General features: G+C 42.6%; 1 protein-coding gene across 1 annotated transcript in view; it reads right to left on the bottom strand.

Annotated features, from left to right (window-relative positions):
• The window catches only part of GALNT11 (polypeptide N-acetylgalactosaminyltransferase 11), a 339,938-nt gene that overhangs the window by 229,287 nt on the left and 85,432 nt on the right, over positions 1 to 25,219 (bottom strand). The window contains exon 2 of the mRNA XM_078663224.1: positions 5,028 to 5,357. Coding sequence (XP_078519350.1) covers positions 5,028 to 5,319 — 292 coding nt within the window. The 5' untranslated portion in view covers positions 5,320 to 5,357. The remainder of the gene's footprint in view (positions 1 to 5,027; positions 5,358 to 25,219) is intronic.

Below are 25,219 nucleotides of genomic sequence, written 5' to 3'. Positions count from 1 at the left end.
CGTTCTTAAAACCAGAGATGCGCAGCAATGCATGCCTGCGTAATAATACGCTAGTATTAATTGACCTGGCTGATGTATCAGCTGCGTCAAGTGCACACTTAATGGAAGCATTAGTTATAAATTTGCCTTCCTGTATGAGGTCGTTAGCTTGAGCTTTAAAAGGTTCTGGCAGGTGTTGCAGTAAACCTTCAAGTTGGTCGTAATGTGCTCTATCATAGCGTGCTAATAGAGCTTGTGTGTTTGCAATCCTCCAGGAATTAGCAGCCTGTGAGGCTACTCTTTTGCCTGAGGTTTCTAGAATTTTAGACTCCTTGTCAGGAGGGGGAGCATCTCCTGTTGTTTGTGAATTAGCTCTCTTTCGAGCGTTTGCTACTACTAGCGAGTCTAAAGGCAACTGGGATTTAATATAAGTAGGGTCTGTAGGGGCAGACATACTTTTTCTCGATTCTGGGATTGAGTACACATGCTCTGGCTGTGTCCTTGAATACGTCGTGTTATAGTACCCCTTTTAACATAGGAAGTGTTTTTACACTTTTTTCAGAAGTAGGAAAGGTGACAAAAAGAAAATCTTCTTCTATTGGGTCAGTGTGCATGTCTACATTGTGGTATTTTGCTGCAGTATCTAGCAGTTGGTTAAAAACGATGGTGTCGTCAGTAGGAGACAGCTTTGTAGGGTATGGGGAGGTATCAGGGATGGGTTGTGTGTCATATGGATCGTGCAGGTCATCCCACGTGTTATCCTGTGCATCAGGATCCTCTGGTTCTGCAAAATTATCCTGAGGATCTTCCCCCATGTTATCTCCCTCATTATAATCTGAATGTGTAGGAGAGTAAGGCACAAAAGGCATGTTAGGAAAGAAAGGAGGAGGAGAAAAAGGCCTTGAGGGAGATGTCCCGAAGTCTTTTCTATTTGAAGGAACAGGGGATGGAGTGTCCGTGTCTAATGGTCTCTTTTTCCGGTGGTAAACTGTAACGTGCCCTGTTTCAGGGTCTATGTACAGTTTAGGTTTTCCTCACTCACTGGATCAGGATGGAAGAGTTCTTCCTCAACTGTCCGTGGCTTGGGCGCCGATGTTTTTGGCTTAGTCACCTGTTTGTGAGTCTTTGGCTCGAGGGCCTTTGGTTGTGGAGCTTTTTTGGGCTCAACTGGTGTTTTCGGGTCGGTGACCTGTTTTGGTTCGACGACTTTGTTTCCGTCGACGTCCTTTGTTGTTTTTACTGTCTTTTTCGGTTCGGCGACCTTTGGTTTAACGACCTGTTTCGGATCGACCGGAGTCTTCGGTTCGATTCGTTTGGGCTTGTTTTTTATGCTCGACTACCTTTTTCGACTCTATGTTCTTGGTCGAGTCGATGGCTTTTTTGGGTCGACGGGCTTTTTAGTGTGATCTTATTTTTGGGGATCGACACTGTTTTTAGGCTTGACGGCCTTCTTCGGGTCGAGTGTTCTTTTTGGATCGACGACCCTCTTTGGTTCGAGGCCTTTCTTCGGGTCGAGGGGTTTTGGCTCGATAACCTTTTTGGGTTGGACGGCCTTCTTTGGTTCAATACCTTTCTTCGGTTCGACGACCTTTGGATCGACAACCTTTTTCGGTTCGACAACCTTCTTGGGAAGAGTCTTGCTCGTTCCTGGGCTATTAGAAGGCGTGTGTTTGGGCTTCGAAGCCGAGCCGGAAGGCAGGGTCTCTGAAGGAGTTTGTTGATCTCGGCTAAGGCCTTTAGGCGATGCTTCGATCGGAGCCTTCTCTTTCGGTATAAGCGGGGTTGGGGGCTGGGTACTCACTTTTTGCCCCGGCATGATCTGGTCATCGGAGTCCGACTGGTCCTCAACGGTGACAATTTCCAGATCAGAGTCCGCCGCTTCCGGGAGGTCGTGTTCGTCATCAAAGATGTCCTCCGGTTCCGGTGCTTGCCGCTGCATCTCTTGCCTAGCGGCCCGTCGATTTCGAATAGTCTTTTTCAAATGGAATTGGGCACACACTGGGCAATTTTCTTTGTTGTGCTCTGGTGATAAGCACTTGTTGCATACCATACTGTATGTTTGTCAGTATGTGGGAATTTGGAGTGGCATTGTGGGCACCTTTTGAACAGGCTCCTTTCCATCGACAGAAGTCCCAGGTGGCGTCGAAAAGGCCCAACGGCCCGCTTCGACGACCGGATCGAGATGGAAAGTTTGATAGAGTCAAGAAGTACCGAACGAGAACAATACCGTCGAGGTAGAAGGCCTTTTGGCCTTTTGGCCTTAGAAAGTAGTTTAGTTTCGGTTCCGAAGTTGGAGTAGAGGCATAACATCCGAACCCAATGGCGTAAAAAAACAATCTAAGGATGGAGAGGATGCCCATGCGCACTGTAGTCCAGGGGAGGAGTCACCTATCTCGTGATACTCGAAGACTCTTCCAAGACAACAACGTGCAATCATCCGGACCCAACACTAGGTGGCGATCTATGCACAAGATATGAATTCAGCAGCCCACATGCCGCGAACGTGATTTTTATTGACAGAATGTGTGGAATAGAAGAATTCCACCTTAATCTCATGTAGATTCTGATTTGTACTTTTTGTTAATTAATTCATCATTTACAAAATTGCAGGCATGGGACTATTTTAACTACCCCATAACGGGGATGACTTTCAAATTTTTAGGCAAGGAATTTTATGTCTCCCACAATCTAGGCATCAGAACAATTTCATGGAAACCAGAAAACCTGGGGATGGAGCAATAGTGTGGATACACTCCCTTTGTATAGAAGCTGCAAGTGCCTCAAGGGATTGGGTGGATCGCTGCCAGTCACCCTGGAGGACAGAATGACAGTAAAGCTCTAAACTGAGGGATTTGCTTTGACAGCCAGAAAGAGGCAGAGAAGTTGGAGTTGTTGCTAACACTGAATGTTTGAGACACATACGATCCCAACCACAAGTACTTCACCCACTTCAGCGATACTTAGAGAGTGCACTCTCAGTGTGCATCCCGCTAAATAAGTCTCTTATGAGTAGCTAGTCTATTACCACTGCTGTGAAAAGGATCAGTAAAACGGCTCTTCACCTCACCGGAAGGCCTGGCGCTGTCTGCTTTACATTGCAATCACCCACATTCCTCGACCCACAAGATGGGTAGGGATCCAGACCCGGTCATCATATCCCTTCTGGATTTTGGTGGGGGCTCATATCTCACTGGTATTGGCTCCTCAGGATGAGGCAACATTTCCCCAAGATGCCGAGGTGAAACTAGAAATCTTGATTTGACCTTTGCAGACATTACCGCCAGCTGGCATCCCGAATCATTAATCTCAAACAGTTTTTTTAAATTTAACTATTAACCTTGCCGCCTCAGCCGCCTTCTCGTTCGAACCCTCATTTCTGCGCATCACACCTCACAAAAGGATCCCACACTAGCAAGACCAAAAGCTGAGGAACAACGAGGGAATCCTTGGAGCACTGAGAGCAATAGATCACTTTGTAAATATCTGCACTGTTTGCTAGTTTATGTGCCTGACCTGTGTTCCACGGTTTGCTAGTGTTTGTGCCTGACCTGTGTTCCACGGTTTGCTAGAGTTTGTGCCTGACCTGTGTTGCACTGTTTGTCTGTGTACCTTGCCTTCTGTCATTGTGACTGGTGGTTCCATTTGCAAAAAAAAATGTACTATGCCAATGTTGTCTCCTCACATCACCGCCTGCTTCTTGTTACTCATATCTGCGACCTCTTTAGAGTAATTGCCTCCAGTTCCAGATCAGAGCCTTCTCCTCTCTTCTTGAATTTCAATCGACCAACTTAACATAGGCAGGGTTAAGCGTGCACACACCTGCTCAGTGCTAGCATACCCTTGCCCTTTACAAATACACATAACATAATATCCCACACCATGGTTGGAGAACACACATGATCCCCAGGAGTCACCATATTTTCTCGTGTTCCATTTAATAAATGTGTCCTGGAGGTCAACCACCTCTGGGTCCCACAGAACTCCTAGGAGGAAGGCAGAATGAAGGTTCCGGTTTATCAAGGTGTACTACTGCACACCTCTATACATACACAGATTATGAAGAAAGCAAATAAAGATCAAATGTCCACAAAGAAAAAAAAACAAGAAGTGGACAAATATTACACACGAACGAGAAACACAAACCAATACAAACCTTACAAAATAATATTTCAAGGAGCACACTAAACACACACAACCAAAACACTGCAACCAAAAACCTAACACCTACATGAAAACGCACAACTGTTTAACATTTAGCATAGCATAATTAGCTATCTTGCATTGTATTAACATCATGGAACATGAACTGCTTTCACCCTCTAGAATAATGACACTAATTGAGGACATATTAAGGTTGCATTGGCGTTAGAATTTTTTAATTATCCTGCATGTTAGACTTTACTTTTTCACAGATTTTTGGTTCCAGACTTAATTTTTTTTTTGTTTTAAAAAAAATATATATTGATTGCTTTGAGTTTTGGCAGGCAGAGGAAAAAAAAGAGAGTGGTTTGCCCAATATTTTGGCTGATGGTGGAATCTGAGATGAGAAATCCGACCACCTATATCCACAGCCAACAATGTACCCACTAGACCAGCAGCTAGAGCTGTCAACATTGGAATTGGGAAAATGGGAAAGCAGGTTCATATGCCGGCCTCAGCTCGACATTCTAGGATGCCGGGCAAATCCCTTATTCTCCCTATGCGTAAGGAAAAAAAATGTGTACAGTGAACTGGTTCTATCCTCAAGGGCCAGATTGCTCCTGACCCAAGTACATACTGTGCAAGACTGCAGGAAACAAAACTGTCCTTCTGGGTGATGACTCTTAACACTCATTCAATTCTCATCACTTCCAATTAACCTCCATTACATTTAATTCCATTTCTCTCTTCTACAGTGTTTTTCTTGTTGTTCTTAAAATGGTCTATTTTCTGAGTATTACACTACCTGGACAGAAGCCTCCTCTACCTCCATTTTCAAATAAATCACAGGTGATCATTATTACATATGATTGGACCATGCATGCATGTAAAGTAACAGCAACACTTACCCATTTCTGGAAAGATCTCAATTGTTCCTTCCATGGGACCGCCTACATGGTTTCCAAGTGGATCCTGCACCGGAGTCTTTCTCTGGTGGTCCAACATCTGAATGGGGCCACGGGTGAAACGCGGGTAAATCTTCCTGGGGAAGGGCTTGTAGGGCTCGAGCCCCTTGACGGGCACATGCTTGGCAGCCTGGCTCTCCTCACTGAAGTTAAAGTAGATAAACAGAAGGACAGTCCATGTCATCGACGTGAAGAGACATCCGTAGCAGAAGTAGCGGAGTGTGGCACTGCCCATTGTACCCCTAGCATCGTTGAAAGGCCATTCTCAATTCCCTAAGAATAAAACAGGGAAAAACAGGCATCAGCAGACATTCTAGAGGGTAGCAAAACACTCCAAAAAGCAAAGCATTCAACTTTTTGCCGGTTTTAGAAAAGAAAAAACATTCTTGGCAAAAACCGCACGGTTGTGCAAGTTAAAACCGAGCAGCCCAGCTGAATAAATAGAGGATTTTGACCCTCTCTAAAAGCGCAAAAAAAGCAACCCAAAGTGATGGAAACTATAATATTAACAGGATTTCTGTTGAAAAGTTATTAAAGGAGCTTACCGGCCCGAGCAGAAACAGAAAACAGACCATCAAGCACAGAGCTTGTTTACTTGGTGTAGTTTGAAAGTTGAACATTTCCTTTTCTAACTTTTACTTTAAATATTAACCTCGAGAGACACACAGCAACTTCTGCAGAACGAAGGGGAGGTTAACCAAAATAATGGCCCACAAGTCACTAACTTCTTTAAACACATATGGGGCCGACACCTTACCACATTTCAAAGAAAATAATTCCTATCCAGAGCGCGCAGTGCACAGGGCATAACCAAACACCTCTAGGAGTTTCTATTCAGCCCAAAAGGGAGATGTGTACTCGGCATTTCTACTCTATTCATTTTAATGCATTGTGCTAAGCAAGCAATGGGGTACTTTCAGATTAATTAATTAGCTCTCCTGGGAGTTCATGTTTTGAAATCGTTAATGTTTTTTTAAGTTTCGTTTAGGCTCGAACTGTAATTAAAGATGTAAATATACACGTCAATGTTTCTGACACACACTCTCATTCACCCCCCCCTCACACCCCCTCTTACACACTCTCTCTCTCTTTTACATGTTTGGGTGCTTTTAGTTAACAAAATGAAGTAGATTAAACGCACTATTTTAGAGTAAACCATGAAACATGTAATTATGCAGCAAGGTTGGCTAAATTATGCAGCACCTTCTCCGAGTATTATTTTGATAAATTAGAAACCGCTAGAAACAAAATTTTTGGTGAAATTGGCAAATTATCTGACAATTCCGCTACTTCCTTAATTATACGGTAAATGCTTCAGCCAAAATCGCATATATCCACTGGCCCTTGGAACAGTCCATTGAGTTATCAAGAATTTATTCATGAAAGGTTAACAAAATCTAAACATTCAAATTCCATTCAGTGAACCCTGACAGCTTCACTTTAAAGAAAACAACTTTCAAACTAAGTGCCTCAAATAAACATGTACTATATACATTATAAACACGTTGTATATAAAATACATAACTGGTAACTGTCTAATATGATATGATCCAATACTGCCAATGAGGGGGTGTGGTGACAACATAAATCAAACCACAAGTCCAAAGGCCAAGTGGTTTAGAATTGTCACATAACCAGAGATGGCAATGCCGGTCCATATTACAAATGTTATAAGCAAATCAAAATATTAGTTTTCTTGCCCCTTTAACTTTGCTCCCCCTAAATGGATTGGTACAAAATTTGGCATACCAATAGAAATAAAATCCTTTCAAGATTCTGCAAAATATTGTGCAGCATCATCACATTGTGCCAAACCTATTAGCAAATTACATTTGTTTGACCCCTTTAACTGCCAAGTGTGGTGAGGGGCAATGGCGCACGAGGGGCGAAGGCAACAATGTTAATAAAAAGCATATTATACTCGGTGCATCAGCATATATGGTTTATGCCATGGCCTTTTGTCATGTGTACTTGCTTTAACAAAAGATATTTTAAAAAAAATAGGATGCAAGTGGTGAAGTATGGCAACCACATTGAAAAAACCTCCCTATTAGAAGAGTTGTGTAGAAGTAATTGCTACATGCAATCTGTGTGGCAGAAATGTGCTTTTTTCATGTCAATTTTGCTGTCCTGTGGTAGTAAACTCAAATTTGTACTTTGCACTGTAGTAATACATGCGTGAATGTGTGTTTATTAGCATAGTTGTGTCTAAATAATCTGTTATTGTACCACATTTATTTTCAATGCCATGATATATGCATTTTCACTGAAAGTGATGTTGTAGTTAGTTTCTTAAATAACATAAAAACTAATGCATAATGACCAAAACACTCAAATTCACCAGTTATTATTTAGTGAGCTAACTAGAAGACGAGCTCCACCATGCTCTGCTTATGACTCCCCACATATTACATCATTCATGACTTGAGAGTTCAGAACATGCTATCTAGGCCGGTTGTGAGCGTGGAGTAATAAACTGATTTTGTAACTAAACCATTGGACTGTCTGCAGCGCTTTCTTCTGCTGTAAGAGTAAGCAAGACTGTGGATATATAGTGGAAGGCACTGTGCCAATCATAGGCTTGAAACTGTTAGAAATCAAACGTTTGAGGGGAACGGATTCAGAGTGTTTGTGGTGTTTTAGGGTGCTCTATATATTGGAGCTGCTCTCTGCTTCCTTTTTCAAACTTACTGAGGTACTGGGTTTTTCAGAACCGGTACCGAACCGGTAACCCAGCGGTGTCAGGGTACACCCTAAAACCTCGAGTACTTTCCTGATTCAGACACAGAAACTCAGAGTCTTCTAGGTGAAGTCAAAGATCGAATTTATTGGCTGCAACCAAGTAACAGGCGTCCTAGAAGTACAACAGCACGGTGTGTATATTCTCAGGAGACTGCTCAATCTTACAAAGCCAGTCTTCTCTTTTTATACAAAATATTATGCTTCAGGCAAACATTCTTAGATTTACAGTAGACTATTCACATATTTTCACTACAAAGAAAAAACAGAGTCATGATGACAAACCCACATTTCAGTTCGTCCAGCCCACAACAAATTACCCGGCAAGGCCCAACATTTTCATCAGATATCGGTGGACCCCCAATAAAAACGGGCACCTCCTCCTCGTAAAGCAAGACATATGTAAAGAAACAGGGACAGGTGTGAGCAAGATTAGGCAGGGTGTGTGTGCGATGAAAAGGTTTATGGCATGTTGTGCCTTGATGCTATCTCGCTCGGCCACTGGGAAAGGAACTGGCTGGGCAGGTTCGGCCAGGGGCAATGGTTTCAGCTTGCCCAGGTCAAAGAGAAGTCAATTAAGGTGTATGTGTCCTCTGGAATCGATTTTGGCTGTATTATAGCCTATGTGAGGGCAACTCACAGAATGGCTGCCGTACACAAAATGGAAGCCAAGGGTTTAGGACGAAAATGACGATTTCGAGGTGAAATCGTTACTGGAATATGACGAAAATGCTTGTACATAGTGTACTGGCCATTCTCGGTCTTTTGATACCAAAATCGTCATACTGTGGCAAAGTTTATTACACGAGTCCAGAATTTTCAGAACCACAAACCCTCCTTTTGCCCTTACATAGGCAATTTAACCTATCCTCATGCTAATCTGAGTCCAGGTCTATATTCCTAAAGTCATTGAGATGTTGCTGTAACATCATCCTAGTACTTAGCTCGTCTCTTGATACAGGTCTCCTTACACATGATGTAGCACAGAGGCCACATATTGCAGGAGCACACTACACGCACAGACAGAACAGGAAAAGAATGGCTAAGACCATCCCAATGACCATCAGAATTTTCCATCCCCAGACGGATATCAGTTCCCAGAACCATCCCATTAACGACCAATCTCCTTTATCCACATGAATAGATTCGGAAATCTTCTGTAGTTTGGAGATGGCCTGGTACACTGTTGGAGCGTTATCTGGAATAAAAACACAGCAACTCGATTGGATCAATTTACATACCCCACCTCGGTCTGCAAGTATGACATCTAATGCGACCCTGTTCTGAAGGGTCATGAGACGATCCGACTGGAGCTCAGCAGTCAAGTTACTAAGGGCACCGGCAGTTTCAACCACGGTGGATTCAACCACCCTTGTCAATTGCCTTATGTTCCTGCTGTTAACCATGGGTCCCCAGAACGGCAGAAAACCCTTTACGAAGTCCCCAAATTCTTGTCCTGCAGTGTCTTCTTCACTGAAGACACCTCTAACTATCCAAGTCTTATGGTAATCTGCCGCAGCTGTGTAGGTGGGAGGCAACAGGAACGAAACAAAACATGTGCCCGAAAAGTCAGGGGGCAACCATGTATAGGCTCTATCATGGCAGATGAAATAGGTACCCTTAGCTGCTAAGAACGGAGGGGAAGTCTGAGATGCAAAAACATATGTTTCAGTGCAGATGCTTTTCCCTAGCTGAGCTCTGGGATTCTTGCCAGTACCTTGCAGACACAGGTGACCCTGATGGGTACAATCCAAATCGGGGAATATATCTTAGCTTGCTGTTTCTCACTCAGAGTAGCTCCATATCCGGTCACGTTCCATCCTATGTATACTAGTGTCTCATCTCTCGGGATAGTTTTGTAGGAAATATCTTCCTTAGTCATGTCTACTATACCCTTAACTAGAGCACTATTCTTAGGATTGTCTTCCACAGAACGTAGGGGGGTAGACTTCATGTGCATAGATGAACATTGTTCTGTATGCCCACACAGAACCATTGTGGCTGAAAGGCAGGACCAGATAAGGGATACCTTTATCCGTTGTGTGAGGCATAAGACCACACACCCAACAGTTAGTTATGTTCATTACTAGTTGGTGTTGATGCAAAAGCTGAACGAAGGAGTTATTAATAAACTCTAGTCTCCTAGCGGATTCATGTTCAGGGAGAGGTTGAAAAGAGTGTGGGGAAACAGTAGAAGGAGGAGGTATGGGCGATGTAGTGGGTGCAAATGTCAATTGAAAAGAGAATAAAACATATCCTATTAAAAATATCATTACACTGAATAACATGAAAATGCACAATATCAAAAAGCTTTTCTTGGTCATCATTTTACATATTCTGCTTTTAAAAGTTCGTTTCCTTGGCAGGTCTCTCCATCTCGAAAAACTCCATCCTCTCTAATATGCTGCTCGCGATGGTTGGGTGTTCTATGCTAAGGAATGCTTCTCTCAGTCCAGGGCAACTTCCTTAGACCAACCAGAACTGTCGACCTAACGTCTTCAGCTGCACCCCAAAGACTTTGGGCAACCGTGACCCTACAGCTGAACCCGGATGGTGGTTCGAAAAACAAAAATAAAAAAAGTTTCTCAGATGAGAGAACTGCACTTTCAAAAAAAGTTCTTAGAAAGACAATTGTATTAGTTCATAGTTCTCGGCCTCAGATTGTATCTTTGTTTTCCAGATATTGTTTGGTCTTGGAACAAGAGTTCAGGTTCTATAGTGTCCAATCGAACTGATGGTGATACAGCTGGTTGCAAAATATTTTCACTCTCTTTTTCAGTAAGTGTTCCTTTTATACGTGCATCACTGAAAGGTGAAAAACGAGGCACAGTTTCAGTCTCTGAGTCAGCGACTCCCTCCTGGACCCACCGGTCGTACGGCAGAGGTAAAGGCACCCTCTTGCAATGTATGCCGTGTACGCCGTGGATCCAGTGCTTCTTCCCTTCTACACGAACAGCTGATAACATTGACAGAAGGACGAGGCGTGGGCCGGTCCACCTGGGCTGGTCGTTCTTTGTTCGCTGGAAATTCTTCACCAGCACCCAGGAGCCAGGGTCGATGTGATGACCTGGAGCTTCAGAGGCTTGAGGCAGAGTATCGTGAACCTGTTGGTGTAAAACACGCAATTTAGCCGTCAATTCGTACAAATAGTCAAGCAGAACTGGGTGTTCGATTTCACAAAATTTTGTGGGCCTTGGCACTCCCCATATGTTGGCCGGGCGGCCGAAAACGATCTCATATGGACTAAGTCCCACTCGCGAATGCACAGTCATTCTTGTTGATAGGAGTGCTAAGGGTAGGGCGTCAGGCCATTTAAGACCAGAGCTCGCTTGAATTTTGGCCAGTTTTAACTTTAGCGTGCCATTGTAACATTCTACTAATCCAGCTGATTGGGGGTGATTTGCAGCGTGTAACTTCTGATGAATGCCTAGCCCTTCGCATACTTTCTTCATCACTCGACCCACAAATTCACTCCCATTGTCACTCCAGACCATTCCCGGCATTCCAAACCTAGGGAAGAATTCTTTCACAAGGGCTTTAGCTGTGGATAGGGCAGTATTGTCTTTTAGGGGGTACGCTTCTACCCATCTTGAAAAGGCACAAACAACAACGAGTACGTATTTTAAATTGTTGCACCTCTCCATGTGGATGAAATCTAGCTCCTCTCTAAGATCGATCACGAATCTGTAAACAGGTGGCTGGGAAGGATCAGTTCGTTTCAAAACAGGCAGAACAGGACTATTGCAAACGTTGCCTCTTGTCTCTTCAACCACATCTTTTTCAATCAGATCATAAATGATCGCTAGTAAAGCTTTCTCACCTTCACTAGAAATTTTATATTGGGGAATGCGTGGCATTTTAACATTGGCTTTCAATGTCACAACATATGGCGGTATTTCCAAAAGACCTACATCATTAGGACCAGTAGCCCAAAGAATTTTAGGAAGAAACGACAATTCTGTCGGAAGTTTATCCCTTGACAAATACATTGGAGAAACCACTTTCTTACCCAGTGTAAGTTGTACTCCCGAAGGAGAACAGTACAAAGTTGCATACAATCTTTTTAACAGATCCAATCCTAACAAGTTTTCACCACAACCTGTCGTTAAAATAAGGGGTGCTTCGAATTCACAAGGTCCAACAGAAAGGGACAAAGGGTCAGAAATCGGGTTTCTAACTGGGGCGCCAGAAAAACCTACTGATACATTTGTTTCGCCAGACAAAGGTGCGCCAGGGAGTTTAGAGTGCATAATAGAACTCTTTGTAGCACCAGTATCCAACAGAAAAGGCTCTGACACACCTGATGTAATCACCTCAACGTAAGGTCCACTCTGATCTACTGGAACTGAAACAACTCCCTCTCTTTGTCTACGGCTGTCCTAGCAATCATTATCGTCCATATGCTCATCTTCTGCATAGTAATCATCAGCATAGTACTGAGCCGTCCTACCAGACGCGTTATTCTGCTGATCAAAACTATTCATTGAATTTTGAGGCGGAAAGGAACGCGCGTTCTGGGGAAAATTTCCACGTCCTCTACCTCTAGGAGCTTGTTGAACACCTCGACCTCTTGCGCCAGAAACACCATTTCCACGCTGTAACAAAATATGGCAACTATACTTAAAATGACCCTCTTCCTTGCAATATGAACACTGATTGGGACCTACAGGGACACGTGGTTGAGTATACTCGACTCTTTGCGAGTTCCTGAAACTGTTGAGGTTGCTGTTAGTTATTCTGATAGTTACTCTGACCACCATTATTTTGACCACCAGGTGGCGGATATGCTTGCTGTAACAGAACCTTCGTTTTTAACTCTTTAGTTTTCTTCTCTGCTCTATCTTTCTCATCTTTGTCTCGATTTTCATAATACTGCGCAGTAGCCAATATCTGTGCTGAAGAGGAAACAGCCCATGAACTCTCTGAATCTTTTAACTTCTTACATAACTCGGGTAACAAATTGTGCACAAACTTATCGACGAACAACCGTTGGCCACCTTCTGTACTCATATCTTGACCACTGTGGTCGACAAACGTTTCATCAAACCTGGTGAAGAAATCTGACACCGTTTCATCTTTCTTCCGCTTACACGCAGACAATTTATCCCAATTCACACGCATCGCGGGCATTAAAGTTTTCATGTAATTAATGATCCTACCAGGGAGTTCTGCTACTAAAGGCTCGGGTTTAGCACCACCAACTTGTCGGGCATCTGTAGCAGTAATATTAGCCCATGAGTCACCTAACTCTTGGTCACGATCTGCATGACGAATCTTTCCCCATAAAGGCTGTGGAACAACATTTCCAAACAACATGTCTATGTCGGCTAAATTCATAATGCAAGAACCTGCAGTCTGTGACAATTCCTTGTAATACCCTGCAGGATTCTTACGGGGATCAGGTAATGTCTGCTTAAGGGCCAAGACTTCAGCTCGCTTCCAAGGAACATGTACCCAGACACGCTGAAAATGTGCTGGTACAGCATCAATATGAAGAGCGGCATCAGCCTGAATTGCTTCCTTCCATACCGGAGGAACTTCTCTCATGGGATATTGTCTTCCCTTCTTCTTAACAGAGGAATCAGACTCAAACAACGACCTAGAAACACCTTCAGTCCTAAGTGACAACAACGTCGCAACTGCTTTCTTAACATCTGAAACCACAATTGCGCCTTTCCCAAACTCGAACCGTACATGGCACAACTCAGACAGATTGGGCTCCAAATCATTTTCCTCTAAATCCTCAGAAAGGAAAGTACACATTTTCTCAAAAACGTATCTCTGCTTCTGTTCTTCCCACTGACGGAAGACATCCATAACAGACTCTAGCCCATACCTCGTTGGTTCAGTAACCCATTTATGCGCCAAATAATTCAATGTCTCCTTCTCCCTAGAATCAGGCAGTTGGCTACGCAACTGCTTACGCTCTGTGACAGGGGTAGCACTTGTTGCTCCAAAGAGAGGATATAGAAGGCTAGCAACAGTGCTAGTCATTCTCTGGCGAACAGAGAGAGAAGTCGATAAAAGGACAGGCGGAAAAGCAGGGTGAGGCAAGGCAGACGCAGAGGCAGTGTCAGGAGGAGTACCAGGAGTGGTAGTCGTTATAGTGGTCAAAGTTGTAGGAAGTAGAGGAAGAACAGATGTCAAAGCCGGTGGCCCTTGAGGAGCCTGCACCGGAGGAATAGGAGCGAACTGAAAGGCAGCTGGTGGTTGTGGAGGAGCAGGAGGCAATACAACCAAAGGTTGCGCAACTAAAGGTTGCGGAGGTGCCGTAGCATTCTGTGCATAAGGGGGTGGCGAACTTAGCAAATGCGACATTAGGGGGTCTTTTTCAAGGTCTTTTGCTGCATCTTGCTGAAGAGGCGGCAAAACTGGATAACATTTATCAGTTACCATTTTACATTGCCTATGCAACTGCTCGCTCATCTGTTCCTCTTCGTTATCTTTATACTGCATAGCAGCTTGCATTATCGAGATACCCCTTTCTCTCTTATTTTTCTTCTCTAATTTAATTTCCTTCTGTTTGGCTTCCTTACGCCATAGGCGGAAAGAGTCAAACATCGCCGGCCGGGCTTTCTTCTTAAAAAGTCTAACTTCTAGATTATCTAGGATTTCCGTGTCAAAGCTACCATATTGGGGCCATTTTAGAACACCATCTTTTCTGGTGTAGCGGATCCACACTTCATTATATGTGATGGGGCCTACTCCATGTTTCACATACAGTTCATAAGTTGGAGTTCCAATCGGAGGAACCGGACACGAGTCCTCCAATCGGGAATCCCTATTATTACCACAACAAAACAAGTTTCCAAGTCTGCTAAGACCAGGCATCTTCGCTCTCTAGTCAAACTTCAAAGGATTATCGATTACGATAGTCTCGTGAATACACGAGTCCTTCGGCTTTGGTACTTGCAAGTTCCAAATCAAAGATCCCAAGGGGATACCCAAAACTAAGGACTGGGAGACGCTCCACTTATACTTAACTGAGGTATCGATGACGTCACCAGAAGACTCGTCTATCGTTTCGCTCTACCAAACATCAAGGGTCCAAATCAGGGCGCTAGCCAGGGCAGCAGTCCTTCGTAGCCATCGGGAAGCGGGGAACCTCGCAGCAAAGACTTTCGGACCACGTCGACATGCAGGGGTCGATGAAGTGGCGGCCTGCCTCCAGAATTTTCACACGCAGCTCCTCACGAACCTCTGGCTTGGAACGGTACCGCTGGTATCGCCCAACGTTGGGCGCCAGCTGAGGTACTGGGTTTTTCAGAACCGGTAACCCAGCGGTGTCAGGGTACACCCTAAGACCTCGAGTACTTTCCTGATTCAGACACAGAAACTCAGAGTCTTCTAGGTGAAGTCAAAGATCGAATTTTTTGGCTGCAACCAAGTAACAGGCGTCCTAGAAGTACAACAGCACGGTGTGTATATTCTCAGGAGACTGCTCAATCTTACAAAGCCAGTCTTCTCTTTTTATACAAAATATTATGCTTCAGGCAAACATTCTTAGATTTACAGTAGACCATTCACATATTTTCACTACAAAGAAAAAGCAGAGTCATGATGACAAACCCACATTTCAGTTCGTCCAGCCCACAACAAATTACCTGGCAAGGCCCAACATTTTCATCAGATATCGGTGGACCCCCAATAAAAACGGGCACCTCCTCCTCATAAAGCAAGACATATGTAAAGAAACAGGGACAGGTGTGAGCAAGATTAGGCAGGGTGTGTGTGCGATGAAAAGGTTTATGGCATGTTGTGCCTTGATGCTATCTCGCTCGGCCACTGGGAAAGGAACTGGCCGGGCAGGTTCGGCCTGGGGCAATGGTTTCAGCTTGCCCAGGTCAAAGAGAAGTCAATTAAGGTGTATGTGTCCTCTGGAATCGAATTTGGCTGTATTATAGCCTATGTGAGGGCAACTCACAAAATGGCTGCCGTACACAAAATGGAAGCCAAGGGTTTAGGATGAAAATGACGATTTCGAGGTGAAATCGTTACTGGAATATGACGAAAATGCTTGTACATAGTGTACTGGCCATTCTCGGTCTTTTGATACCAAAATCGTCATACTGTGGCAAAGTTTATTACACGAGTCCAGAATTTTCAGAACCACATTACATATTTGCTGAAAAAACACAGGTTAAAGTTGTTTTATAATTAGACAGTCATGTCAAAAAGTAATTCAAAACGTAACTTTAAAAAAATTTAAAACTGAAATTTACCACTTATATGTAACTAAAGTAACTATAACTTGCGGCCTCGCCATGCACTGCATATGATTTCACATATTACATCACTCATGACCTATCCTAAAGCCTCTTTGATAACATCACTGATGACACCTGATTTGAAATCACTGTGCATGGTGATCTAGATTGGTGCTGGTAGGCAGAAGACACAGTATATAACAGCAGTGGTTGCCCGAGGAAATGGGAGAAGATGGGGGGGGGGCTGGCAGACTTCTAGGGATTTATAGTGAGTTTTATTGTAAGCTGTAATTTGTAACTACATTATGTAATTGCTATGGTACATGACTGTGTACTATTGGTTTTAAAAGAAGGAAAAGAGATGGCAAAACAATATAACTGTTCCTTAACTGTACTGAATATTGAGCACATATCAATAAAAAGTTATAAACAAAAACACTGTGCACGAAAAAGGCAAGACTTACTTTGACTTCAGTTAGCAGTAACTGGGGAATCTCAGTGGTTTTAAGAGTTTAAAAAACATCATGTTCCACCCAACTGTACCAGTTTAGCCTTTTTTCTCAATGAATATATAAATATTTATATATATCCATAAAAACATAATCTAGCAAATTCCAGGAGGCTGCAAAACCACAGCTGGTGCACAAAAACACAGGATATATATCTAAATATATAAAAATGTTACCGTTTTAGAATTGGTGAGCTGTTAAGCGACTAAGAAGATGGGTAGGCCTAGTAACCTGAAGATGGAACAGGACGATGTACGTATGCAGACATCTGTGTCTAACTTTTTTTTAGCACCTTTAAAAATACATTATGCCTCAAATTACTAAAAGCACACATCAACCTTAACATTTTTAACCTTCTGGTTTCATGGCTGTATTAACATCTCAATGCTCATTTACTTTTCTGCCTGTTCTTCAGGAAAGTCTTTTAATTCAACAGCTTCTAGTCTACCTAAATCCCGTTCAGGATTGCCTCACTTTTGTTCATTAGAAATCTGGTGACACTGTAGTTGATTACTACAATGAACTGACAGACTGTTGCTGCTTGCGTTGGAAGTAAATGTTTGATTCTGCTCGTCAGAATGATTTACTGAAATGGACGAGGAAGATACTTGACAACCTACAGAAACTGTGACCTCATTTTAGCTTTCTAGAGTAATAACCATAATATCTATGACAAAAAGAACCCCCCTCATTTTGTTCATGCAGGAATCTGTATGTGATTACTAGGGAGTTAAATGACAGACAGCTGCTGAAAGTACATGTTTTACTCAGAATATAAGACTTCGGTTGATGAAGATAGTGTGAATCTCTGAAAAATGTGATGTAATTCCAGCTTCTGCAGGACCTTCCTTAACCTCTATGAGAATATACTGAGAATAAACTGTTTTCTTCCAAACATGGTTAATCACATCCCAGCAAATGTTCAGTACTTTTCACAGGGTAACATCATCATAGAACACATAATTCCTAAAATTAGTATGGTCCCACCAACACATGATTTACATCGAGACTAAACTCTGTTATCACCCTTTATATGTCCTCTTTTTTGTAGCCCTCAAAACCCAGCATTCACTACCAATGCATTTCAATAAAGACCATGCCCCGAGTCCAGTAATGGCTCCCACAACATATTGTTCAGGTTTTAGCCAGCCTATTAGGATTAACTAGTACACTTTGAAGTGGCCAATCATAGCATATCTGGATACCAACATTCCAGTATACCAATTTGTTACCCACTTCATGACCACATCAAGCACCTCTTTAAATGCAAATTTCTTGAACAAAGTTGAACAGATTTACACAAACTAATGCAAACCAGGCTTTCAGAGTATAGTTCTAATTTTCTACCAAATCTGGTGTGATTCCATTAAGCCGTTTGTTATGTATCGCTTCCCACATTTTCCACATGGAAATTAACATAGGAAATCAACCTTTTGGGCTACCCCTCTTTTCTTGACCCTCGCCTAATAGATTAGCGAAAAGCTTTTGTGGAAGGAGCCGAGGCTGATGAACTTTTATTTGGAAAATGTCATGAAGATATGTCAAACGTAGCCAAAGTTATTAGCAAAACAAAAAACACTCTTCTTATGGAAACTATGACCTAACTATAACTTCACAGTGGTAATCGCCACTGTGCAAAATATTATACATATATTTATATTTACGAAAAAACGTGACCCAAAGTTGCATTAGAAACAATATTTCTACTACCCATGGATTCACAAATTGATTACAACACAGCAAATTATGGTTATTACAATGATACAACATAACTGTATGGGGAAACCACTGCTTACTGCCTCACAGAGGGAAACAACTGATCCTATGCTCACATGGCTTATTTATAACATTTTATTCCGCTGCATAGATTTAACTCCTTCTGTTCTGGTTCTGTTTAAATGTCTCTATTCAAAATTTCCACCAATCCTTGACTGGCGAGGCAGGACAGTTTATCTTTGCATTAGGCCAATGGCTAGAGCAATTTCTTTCCCTATTTTTTGTGGGTGCCACACAAACCAAAGAAGCCAGCATCACTGAGTGCACTATGCTAGATGGCTCTTAGTCATGCACAGATGACAACAGGTCTTCCCTGTCAGGCCCAGCATTAGGTGCTCCTTGTGGATGAAGTCTGCTTCATTCAGGGAAGGTTGAAAGAAGCCCAATTAGGCCTCCTGGTAGGAAGGTTTGGGGCCATTGATTTGTAAGGGGTTAGTTATGGAGTTGAGAGTTCTGGGGTGCAATAAGGGTGAGCATGAAGTGCGTGTAGGGTTAGCTGGCCCTTGTCGGATCTCTCACTGTTCGTTATATATAACTGAGTGAAGAACGGGTGCTTTCGGAGTGACAGGCTATAGTGCTGGAGAGGAGAGCAAGCATGCTTTATCTTGCTTATGGTTGAACTGCATTATAACTCAAAATGAGATTACCCATTAATTTATAAACTATTTAATTTGGAGATTTACTCATTGTTACATCATAGTGGTGTGGGATTTATATCGCCAGACGCCTGAGACCTGTCAATTTTTTACAGGGACAAGGAGGATTACTATTTTGTCCTGTGGACAACTAAATATGAAATAAGGAGGAACCCAACTGTTCTTCTTTGGTGTTAACTCCTGGATTCAGGTAAGCTCTACCGGAGGGCTCATGGGTTTGTAAAATTCTATCACAGAAATGTTCTGCTGCACGTCATTGTCATAAATGATTAACTATCAAGTGCCACCAAGTCTTCCAGACCGGTTTACTACTCTATGAGGCTGCTTTGAACCCACCTCTGGACTAGCTCTTCCTGCTAGCACCAGGCTTTTTGCTAGTATACTGAGGGACCACATTGCATTCCCATTTGTAGTAAATCGATGTAGATCCTTATTTATTATGGCGATCAAAGTTCCTTTATTTGAATAGACACAGACTAGATTTTTACAGCACTGGTGCAGGCATTTAGCAGAAGATGAATTGTACTGCAGGACACCAGAGTACCATTCCTCTTGCACGATGCAGCTGACTGCAAATTATACAAAGCCACATTTAAAAAAAACAAAAAAAATGTAGATTACGCAAATGGAATTGGTCGCAGACAAGGAGACTGTAGAAAATAAATCGACGGGTGTGTTGTCAGTGATGTTCATAAATCACGCTGTCCATTCAATGCTACTATACTACGTTCTTCCTCAATTGAGCCTTATATCAATACTGCAGAGGACGAGCAAATGACTTTGCTAATAGCCCCTGCCCCCAAGACAGTAACCACTGCATTATCCAGATCAAAACAAAAAGAAGAGCTCTACTAGCAGGCTAGTTTCAAGTAAACTAAGAAGCTGGGAACCTTTGACAAAGTGTGAGATACACGAAGGTAGGACTCAATGGGATTATATTTCTGAAAGATCTAAAGACACAATGTGGTCACTGATAGAGGCACTTTTCGAAGCAGGTTGGGGCCTGCTGCTCAAGCCTCACAGAGTTATCTGCGGTAGCCTAGCGCAAAATTGTTCCTTTTAGATATATGGAATGAAGTGAGCCTGTAGAGGCACCCAAAGATATTTTATAGCAGGGGTCGCCAATCTTTTCTGTAGTGAGAGCTACTTCTGATCAGTGGAAATCATAGTGAACCACTGAAGGCTAAGGAACTTGTGCATTTTTACCAGGCACTCCCACACCCAGCTGCACTGAATAAGCCTAATGTGAACTATGGTTTGAACAGAACACTATGACTAGGTTACTATGACAGGGCTGCCATGTGTGTCAGTGAGAGCGTGGTCTTTGGGGATGCATGAATATGAGTGCGTAAGAATGGAATGTGTGTGTATAGGTGACTGACAGCCTGTGTTGTATGTACCTGTGGCACAGGACATACTTGTCGCCATATGTTGCATAATTACATGTAAAACACATACAACATTATTGTATACAGGAGAAATTTAAAGTGCAAAGAAATATGGAACATTGTTTCTGCACTTTAAATTTCTTCCATTTGGAATAGTGATGTCCCGGCCAAGTAAAGGAGACTAAGAAAACTTGCAAGCTGGACAGTTCCCAAAGTAGAGTGCACGGAGCAATACCAGTAGGGTCATTGTTGCGTCAGAGGAGGTAGATAGTGACCCCTCAATAACTTTACCATTCCTGCTCTTGAGAAGTTCTCAAGAAGAGCAAAGGCCATCATTACATCACCTCGAGTGAATTATGACGTCACAGATGGTGAGCTGTGTCATCACAGTAACTCGAACAATAATGTTCAGCATAAATGCTGGACATGTCAACACTTCTCAGGTCCCGCCCCCCATACCTTTTTGGCCTTTATTTTTTGGGGATCACACCCCTACTGCCTCCTTTTTACATGCACTGTGACCGCTACTGGCCCACCCGGATTGAGGAAAGACACCTCCCGTAGCCCGATACCATGTGTGCTCTTGGTCCTTGGACTTGCCGCCTGTTTGCCTCCCCTTAAGGGAGCTCTGCCCCAACCACTCAGCCAGTTCATAGCCAAAGGTATATGTCCTTGTGCAATGTACCTGCTGCACACAGTGAATTGCGGTTGTTCCCCTCTGCCACCTGGCCTGTATTTTGGAGCTTTTCTTAGCAGTCATTGCGTCCAGATATTGGAGGTGGGGGAGCAACTGAAAACTCCGGCCTGAAGCCTGGATTTATTAAAGCTTAGTTCCAGATTAAATTCATTATAAGAAGATAGGTAGATGGCAGGTAAACCCCACCAGGAGCAGCCTCCCTGCTGCTCAGCCTGCCTGCCATCAACTGCCACTCCACACACAAGCCAGTCACCAAACATTCCATGAGGTCATCAGGGATTCGAACACTCATACTAGCTGAGCAGCAGGGAAGACACAGCTAGAGAAAGAAATAGCACTAGTCAATTATAACAGTACTGTTGGAACCTCGAGTCCATAAGAGGCTTCTGGTATCCTCCCTTTTCCCATGAAGGATGGAGTAACAAATGCCCTGTGCCAACACTGATAAAACAGGGTTCTGTATTGACCCACTCAAAAACCCTTTAAGCAGTAGGGTTATTGTCAACACTTCTCTGGAATCACTCAAGAAAATCCCTTCTGGCTTTGAGTGCTATGTAGTGTTGTCCCTTCACTGGTGTTCTTAATAACTTCACACTGTTGACAATAAGGGACGGCTTAAGGGCATGGGCAAGTAGGGCTCTCTCATTTGGTCAAGTCTATTAGATAGGGCCTTCGTGAGCAGCACTCCTATGTATCTTGAAGTAATTAACCAGACTAGAGTCTCGGCGTGGGATCACCATCATGTGATTCTGGGGAAAATCACAAAATTTACCGGTGCCTGTAAAAATTCAAGTGACCTTGTGTAATCAAACTGGTGCTCATTTAAAGTGCTTCAATGCCTTTGGTGCGAGCTCGCGCTATACAAAACCGGCAAAAATAGACAACGAGGTAAAACTAACATCACCGTTATTTTCTTTTAAAGAAAAAAACTTAGTGATCTAAATGTAACCATTCAAGATGAATGTTAAGTAATGGGAGGAAAGTAAAATGTGAATCTCTGTGTCGACTTCACCATCCTGTGAATCCGCGCAAATCACTTACAGTGACATGCGTGCTCATGTAACCGGTGCAGGCCACCTGCACGCATCTTCCTGGATTACTTTTGGTCAGAAGATAAAGGTGTTAATGGTTGATTAAGTTGCAGTTCAGAAGTCCCAAGCAGGGTTAAGCTGCCCTGACCAGATGGATAAGTGGGACATAGGGACACCCTCAGTCAGCCGTACTCTGAATAGTTTGTAGTACGGCCTGGAGACCAGACAGCAGCAAGACAAAAACAAACCAGAGAGAGCCTCAATGTCCTCAAAGTCTCTTGAAATGCGCATTGGCATAGTTTTCACATAAATGTATTGGGTTTACTTAATTTGGCATATATATATATATATAAATATATCTAAACCTATAACAAAAGAGTTCAAGTTCACATTGTCGATTTAAATATATGTGAAAAAAATGCTGCACCATCTTCTTTTAGTTGCGACAAAAATAAATGTGTATAAATACAGATAAAATGGCCCCAAAAAAATATGGATAAATACGATGGAAATGTAAAAAAATACCATAAAATCAGGATCCCTAAATATGATGTTTACAAACATTAATTCCTGGGGACTATATCCCAAGTGTGACACTGTAGAGCTGCAGGGAGACACACGCCAAGCACCAACCTTCTACACAGAGCCACTTTGACGATCTTTACACCTCCACTGGGCCCAGCAAGGTCATAGCCCACTCCCTGCTGATGCAATAATTGAGTACTACATGGAATATAACGTTTACAAACATATATGGTAAATACTGTGTGGCTAACAAGGTGCCAGACATCACATGAAAACACAAATTAGTTGTTAAACACCTGCATGGGAGTGTGGCGTTGACAAAGCTCACGCCCCAAGAGTATTACAGGCTGACATTAATTGGAATAAGATGTTCATAAATATACATATTAAGCCCTGTATGCCACATTACATGCTATACAGCTAAAACACTATATCACATGAGACTCTAAACACGGGCATGAAGACACAAACCAGGTGCAAAACATCAGCCTGCAACCTGGGATATGCGAAGGCCACTGTCCGTCGATGCTGTAAGTTACACCCCATGAAATAGGACATTTATGAACATATATAGTAAGCACTATATCAGACATGAGGTGCTATACACCGTCCCATTGACACCAATGAAGTGCTTTACATCTACCTGGACCACACGTGAGTCTTGCCCCCAACTTTAACACCTACCCTATCCACCCACAATTTACACTAAACAAAAAAACAACAAGAAATGTTCCTGAACACTAAATAAAACACTGAAACAAAGTATACATTGCGTTCCCAAGCACGTACCACCTATACAGGTCACAAAATGCCTAGAACAACTGCTAATAATATTTAATGGGAATTCCCTACTGTGTACTACTGTGTACTACTAGGTGCTGCGAAGATCCCACATGCATACTTTAGACACAATTTGAACACAAAAAAGAAATGTATTAATGTTTCCCGAACTGTATATTGAGTTAACATATCCTACATACACATCACTATTCAACATTACAATAGTAAGACCTTTATAAAAAAGAAATTAACAAGAAATTCACGTTAACAACCAAAGTTGACAGGCAGTTAAGGCTGCAACACACAATCTAAAAATATGCGAACTTAACCATTTAATTAAGTACTACATTAATTCCCACAACAGCAACACACACAAGTACACATCGAATATCCTTTGTTGTCAGGAACCAAATCACAACCTTTGTTCAGTGACACAAATCTCCCCCCTACATCCCAACTAATTTGGCGCTGTTCTTCTTTTCCTACCTTGGGAAGGAATGTATTCTTGGCCTTACTAAAGAGGGAGGGCGCTACCTTTCTCGTCTCATTCTGGACATACATTTATTCCTGTCCCAGTCGGAAGTACATTTCGGAAAGAGGGCAGTTTGTAAATACCGGCTAAGATAAGAAAGTTTGTGGACGTGCCTAAGAGAAAGTGTGTGGACGTGCCTAAGCTCAAATGGTATCTAAGGTCTACAATGGCTACTACTACCTTCTTGAAGGTCATTCATACACACGAAAATCTTTGTGGGAACAAAACATTTAGGAGGGAAAAATACAACAGTTGTGTATTCGTAAAATAGTTTTTCTCTCGTAAAAAAATTCCATGCGTGTACTTACACCTAGTTCACATGCACAAATAGCTCAGAGACGTGCAAAAATACTGTGGCTCTTCAGTGTACAGGCTGTAAGCCCAGGGACGCCATACAGCACGTTTCAAACACACACTTCTCCATGTCACCTCTTGTTCTTATATTTACCCAGAATGCCACCTCAGATACCCCAGTAATGGGCTGATTCTCTTCCAAGGATACAAGAGGGACAGTTTGGGACGCTATGCCAAGGTCGATGAGACAGAGACATGCTGGGGAACCCCCAGCCGATCTGTCCAATGCATCAGCCCTGATGTTTAAAAATGCTGTCTCTGTCCCTTGGCCTAACACTCTGTTAGCATAGACAAAGTTTATGCAGCCACAAGTGTTTACAATCTTCATGGACACCTTCCACTATCTTTCACTGGCTTCCTTCATTTTGCTTACGTGAACCAATAAAATGACGGCAATCCTTGAAAGCAGGTTTATATTCAGTGCAACGTCGTCATAGTAATGCAACATATCAACTAATAAAAAACTTCTGACTCCCTCCTTCTACCACCCCCCTCTAAAGTAAAGTAATAACGGAGGTGTACTACAGGTTGGTTTCCGATTATGATAAAAGGGTGAATAACCTTTGCAGGACAGATCATGTGTTTTTTTATTTTATTGGCTGAGAAGATTTAAAACAGGCTGTTCTAGAATGTGTTTCATTGAAATTAGAGATGGGTTGCTTCTATGTAGAAACTATGTACATTACATACGCAACTCAATCTTATGGCAGATGTAAAACTGGGCTCTGGTGCTTTCGTTTTCCTGTAGTATCAGGACATATCAGGACATACATTTTGAGTGCTCCTCGTTTGGCAATGCTGTCAGCACCATATGTGCCCCTACATTAGGACCAAATGGCTATGTAGACAACAGAACAGATAATTAGATCATTAAAAGAAGAATACAATTGGATCTTTTGAATGATTTAATTCTTCATGCCTGAATCGAACTATAAGTTTTC

The sequence above is a fragment of the Lissotriton helveticus genome, chromosome 10 (assembly GCF_964261635.1).
Source record: "Lissotriton helveticus chromosome 10, aLisHel1.1, whole genome shotgun sequence".
Lineage (NCBI taxonomy): Eukaryota > Metazoa > Chordata > Amphibia > Caudata > Salamandridae > Lissotriton > Lissotriton helveticus.
The sequence above is the reverse complement of the archived record's forward strand: the minus strand, read 5'-3'. Positions and strand labels throughout refer to the sequence as shown.